The following is a 6,000-nucleotide window of genomic DNA, read 5'->3' as shown; positions in this document are numbered from 1 at the left end:
TACATTAAAAACTAATTTTATATACATTAATGATATTACCTTAAACTATTGTATTATATTTATTTTTCTTTAAAAAGGCACCTAGGTACCTAGTTAACTGTTTTAGCAAATATTTTGGTTTGTATTTTAAACGTGTCATACTTAAAACCCGAACCTATATTCCCTAAAATTGCGTTGGGACCCACAGGCGACTAGCACGTTGTTTCATCTATTAAAACTATTGGAAACTATTTGATTTCCCGGGATAAAAGTAACCTAGGCCCAGCTCCGAGATGCAAACAATTCTGTACGTTTCTCCAAAATCAGTTAACTTTTAAAAATCCCGTGGGAACTCTTTCATTTTCCGGGACAAAAAGTAGCGTATTTCTGCCCCCGGGATGCAAACTATCTCTGTACCTACCCATCGAAATTGACTTAACGGATAGGCCGTAAAAAGCTAACAAACAGACAGTCATATTTCGCATTTGGAATATCTGTATGAAAGCCGGAGCCTCCCAAGGCTACATTAAGTATATAGTGAAGATAAACCACTGAGGGATGGAAACCCCAAAAATTCGACATTTAATGAAATCTCTTTCCCTAGTATTTTTAAAAACTTCCCGGTTACCCATACACAAAAATCTAAGAAAATACACAGATTACTTTTGGCTATTAAGTATAGCACTTTCGAGCTGTATGATTTACTAGACGTAATCGCGTAATAGTTTGTTTTTAATAACAAAAAGATAATTATCAGTTAACATACAAGGTACACAATAATTGTTTACCTTACTGACTGCCTTACCTTGACAGTACAAACATATTTAAGTAAATACGTTCTAAGAAAAGTCTAAAACAAAATAAATAAAAGCAGGAGGAATGGAAAAACCAAGCACGTGCGTAAATGGCACATGTTTTAGACTTAAGATTAAATAAAAACTTAAGCTACGATGCTACTGTACATTAATTTACTTAAATAACAATAAATTCTAAGTATATACCGCGCATCAAAGGGCACACTTTAAACGACCAAATTCTAAGCAAAAGATCTCGATTCTGCTTATAATTTTAATGGCCAGATTCATATTATGAATTTTGCCCCATCGCGTGCGTAGTAGGTACATAGACATATGAGTAATTGTTTAATAACTTGTTTATATTGCTAACAAAGATTATTGTTAAGATAATTTTAGCAAAATTTATAGTTTTAAAGTCTTACTGAAGCGGAATCTTATCATTTTAGAAGTAAGATTAGTAATTTTCGATCGATCGATAAATAAAAGAATTACACCCGAACAGAAGTCCCAAAGTACAGCCTACAAAGTTTCAACAATTACTTTTAACTAAAAGTTATTTACAACTTTAGGCCAGAATATAAGATGATAAAATAATCAAAGAACATTGTTGCAAGAAATTCAGAATTTTTATACGCATGAAGTAGGTACATTTTCTGTGTTTTGGAATACAGCATTATATTATTAAGTTTTAAATTAGCTAGGTATTATCTTTAATGTAGAAGGAGGAATTCTGTTTTTAAATCCTAATACAAAACGTAATTGCTAAAATGATCACATTCATCTGCCACTTGTTTATTACATATCAATTATTATAAAAAGAATTCAAATATTATATTATTATACAGAATCCTATAAAAAATTCTGAAATGTTTGAAAATTCTTCTCTTTTGAATTAAATTACAATTAGCTTTATCAATGAGGTAAAATTACTACTACTCATAGCTTTTAAAATGGAGACGGTTCAAAATTTCAACCCCGTCAAAATCTTCTTAATCCATAAACAAATTCGGTTTCTCAGCTTATACCGTTTATCCACCCTCAAACAGGCAACCTAAGGTTATATAACCTCAAGAACGTATGTCCCTATATCCACCCCAGACTAAAAAATTAAAACTTTCATACGATAATGTTCTTTACAATAATTATTTTTGTATTTGTATGTGAAACGCCGCGTATTAAAAACAGCTGACGACTCTTTCCAATATAATCTAATGTACCAAAATAAAATAAATTCCGCCAACAATAACAATTACGCGGACAATCACAAGTTTTTAATTGGCAATGTACACATACCTCTCTAACCAAGTTTGTTTAAGTAGGTACCACAATAATCGGGGAAGGTTTGAACTTCCAACCTTTCGGGTTTCAATTTTGTTCCTTGAACATTTAGCTATTGAGGCAGGCTAATTCAGTTGTACCAAATTTCTATGTTAAACTAAATCGACAGGTTTAAAATTAATGCTGTCCTTTTCACAATGTCCTATGCAGAAAAGGATGGCATTAAGTTCAATTTAAAGATTTGTTTACAACCGAATTAGGACTATTTTCGCTTCTCTAAAACATAAAGCCCGCTCTTCACTCTGGTACAAATCGCGTTGCAACCCGTACCCGTCAGTACCCGTGAATGGCGCAAAACAAAAGCGTGGATCAGGGACTTGAAATTACTAGATACCGCGAGAAAACCGTCCATCCAGGGGTGCCCGAAATATAGTCATTTTACTCATATTTTATTTTCATTCCTCTGTCAATTCTATACATCATTCCTCTTGCAAATACGAAAGATCGATCCTCTCTCCTGTCGATGTCTGTTGGCTCAGTGACGCAAGGTGATTGAAACTTGTGATTGCTTAGTAATCATCACTCGCGAACGTCATCGTAGCTTAGGTAGAAAGAAATAGACGCGGTTTGTTAATTTTTTAGTGAATATTCGCCATCTAGCTATTCCAAGTCTGGTATGGACGATTATATTATACGATATAATCAGCCATACCACACATTTCGCGCCACGATTTGTACGCAAGTGAAGAACGGGCATAAGATGAGGCTCCTAAATTAAAGCGACTATTTACAACATTGAGCACTCGCAACACATAGTGCATACTATGACACTTTCGGAAAAGTTTCGAGTCCATGGCAGTTCAGTCCAACTTTCAGTCCACGGTGGAGTTAACCAGAACCGTTGGTATAGGCATCTGTGGCAGCCACCCGGCCCGCGCGGAACACGCTCTGTACCGTCTGGGCAGCTCCCTGAAACAGAAAACGCAAGGAATAAGAACCAAACATACCCTTTAGAATCTGCAACAAAGAGAATTCTTTTCTCTGCTAAGAATGGGTGACATCCTTTATCAAAGAGTCGTGGTCCCTCCCAACAATGATATTGTTTGAGTTTTCTTGGAAAATAAATTGTAACTGTCTGACGGTTTACTTGCTTGTGCAAGCATTACGCAAAAGCACTGGTCCTATTGGTCCTATTTTAACTCTAACAAAGTGTGAGGCTATATTTAGATTAAAGTATGTTAAGTTTCTTGTTCTCTTCTCTTGGTCTCTTGGATGTTCTCAGTAGAATTTGGTTTCTGAACCGATGATAGAGTTCTGAATAGTGACACAACACATAACATAAGAAAATAAGCCTACGAGTACATAAAATAAATATTTTTGTTTCAATGAATTTTTATGGCGAAATAGATTTTTTCATAAAATCTCCAGAAACAAATCAATCGAAGGTGAAAAATAAAATTATTACTACTAACGATATATTTTAATCGAAATAGAAAATAGTAAAATTGAAGGATGTTGAACACCTTGCTTATTGGTAAATTGCAAAACAAACAAAAATAAGCTTATTACAAACACGTTAAAATTTAGTAGGTGATGATATTGCTGTTATTAAAGCTGATATTAATATCGATTAGGTACCATTGAAACTTACTGATCATTCTCATGACGGCCTGAAATTAAAAATCTGCTAAAATTTGGAAAATAACAATTCAAAAATTCATCAGAAGTAAATGCCAATTATTTTGCAGACACAAAACTACACTTAAAAAGATCCTCCATATTTGTTGTATTACAATACAGACTTAGACTGCAAAATTGATGATTCATTATTTTGTAAAATGCCGCAATGTCGCATGTTATTGTTTTGTCGTAAAACAGCTTGAACAGAATTGATAACTATAACCTCCCTCGTGATACATTTGTTAACTCTATTCCTAAAGAGGTTCCCATTATCATTACCTGTATAGCAGCTCCTAGGAACTGTGAAAGCGCCCTCGTCATATTAATAGCTGCCGACACAAGTGGTCTAGTAGGTTCCTGTTCCGAAGTCACTACACTGGGAGGCTCCAGAGGTATCTAGCACAAAAAGATTTGCATTTTTAAGATGAAAACAGTTTTAGAAATAGACATTGTCTAACCCATAGCCAAAAAAGTTAACTCTAGACATTCGAAATCAATGTTAAAAATGACAAACTACAAATATAATAAAATATTACACAAACAGTTAAGTAAGCTAAAGTTAAAGATGGAAAAATAAATGAAATAAGATAAACAATGAGAAATGAAAATAAAATGATAACAGTTATCTTAGGAGTAAATAATAATTACTCTTAATTTCAAAATCGAATTTATATATTAGGTGTCCTACACATACGTTAGTTGTATAAAAAATTACACATAATATTATATACACGTTAAAATATTTACAACCATGCATAAAAATAATATTTCATTAGTTTCTTAAATTGTTACTGAATTCTAATAGTTATCTTTCACCAAAATGAATGATTGAATATTTTTTACAGTTTTTATTTGCACTTTTTAAACACGAATTTAGCAAAAATTTCTATTTATTTGTACAAAATATTTTGTTAGGTTAATAAATTAATCGCCCTGTTTTTTTAGTAACTTACCATAAGCACATAAATATTCTTTATGTTAGTCCAACGCAATTAGATCGTTTTATTTTGTTAGATTATTTGTGAAAATTGTGGATTAATATTATTATCAAAATAAGATGGGATACCAGAATATTAGGGTAAGCTTTTAAGAGTATAGTAATAAAAGTAGTAAGTATTAAAGTTATCGGTTATTGTTTACGAAGAGGAATTTACATTTACTTACCAAAGGAACATTTTATTAACACAAACACTCACGTTATTTACATATTGCACACTATTTCAGGGAGTTAAAGCACTTTTTATACTAACAACTATGTACAAGTTTTATTTATTTACAGAATTGGTGCAATATAGTTTTATCCTCTTTTTAACTCCCACAACCTTTATTATATCTAGCTCTATAAGTCCAGTGTTAGTGTCCACAAGGTTAACACGCGTCACGCTTACATTTCAATCAGGGAATTATTTTATTTAACGATTTTACAATTTAGGTTTTGAGACTTTAATTTTTTCTGTTTCTGTAAAAACAACTTCTTCAATTATTATGATAATGCTAATGCTTATTATTTATTGAACTACTAAATATTGATTATTTTCTAAAAATTCATTATTTTCTAATGTTAAAGTGTGCATCTCAGTGCAAATTGGAATTATGTGAAATCATAAGTGGTGTGTTAGTAACAATAATACACGATGAAATTCTTCTAAATTTATTTGAATTTTGAATGAAATATATACTTTCTATCATGAACACGCATTACCTATTATGTAACAATGATATTTACACATGAATACATTCTAACTAAAACATGTATTGGAAATTTCGATTTTTGCAAAGAATCTATACCTACTGCAGAAAATATTGAGATTTTTACAAGCGATGTGGCACAAAAATACGTATCTAAAAGTGGCCAATGAAGCAATTTTATAATAAATAACTTTCTTAATTAAAACTAACTAAACATAACAGGATAATCATTTTCACTCCGTCTTAGGTTTTAGTTTTCATGATGTTAGTTTTCTATACAAAAAGGAACACAACAAATATCATTAAAAGTCGGAATTATGAACGCAATCTTGCGTTCAATCATTGATTTTTCTACATATTTACAAATAATACTACTAAATTCTGTACAAAACGTTAATTAAGATATAAACATTGCCTAAGATTAATTATAAATACAGCAAAAGTAAAGGCGAGTTTAATTAATTTATTACATTCAATCTAAAGCGATGTGTTCACTAGAAAAAACTTGCAGAAGTCATGGTACTACTGAAATAGTTGAGATCTTGCTGCGAGTGTTTAAACGGTGCAAGTGACTTCC

General features: G+C 31.7%; 1 protein-coding gene across 1 annotated transcript in view; it reads right to left on the bottom strand.

Moving 5' to 3' along the window:
* The window catches only part of LOC123865941 (mucin-17-like), a 126,585-nt gene continuing 120,585 nt past the window's right edge, over positions 1-6,000 (bottom strand). Inside the window, exons 15-16 of the mRNA XM_045907162.1 lie at positions 4,014-4,130; positions 1-3,023 (exon numbers count right to left, since the gene is read on the bottom strand). Coding sequence (XP_045763118.1) covers positions 2,943-3,023; positions 4,014-4,130 — 198 coding nt within the window. The 3' untranslated portion in view covers positions 1-2,942. The remainder of the gene's footprint in view (positions 3,024-4,013; positions 4,131-6,000) is intronic.

This window comes from Maniola jurtina, chromosome 6 (assembly GCF_905333055.1).
Source record: "Maniola jurtina chromosome 6, ilManJurt1.1, whole genome shotgun sequence".
Lineage (NCBI taxonomy): Eukaryota > Metazoa > Arthropoda > Insecta > Lepidoptera > Nymphalidae > Maniola > Maniola jurtina.
Note: the sequence above shows the minus strand (reverse complement) of the source record. Positions and strands in the feature narration are given on the sequence as shown.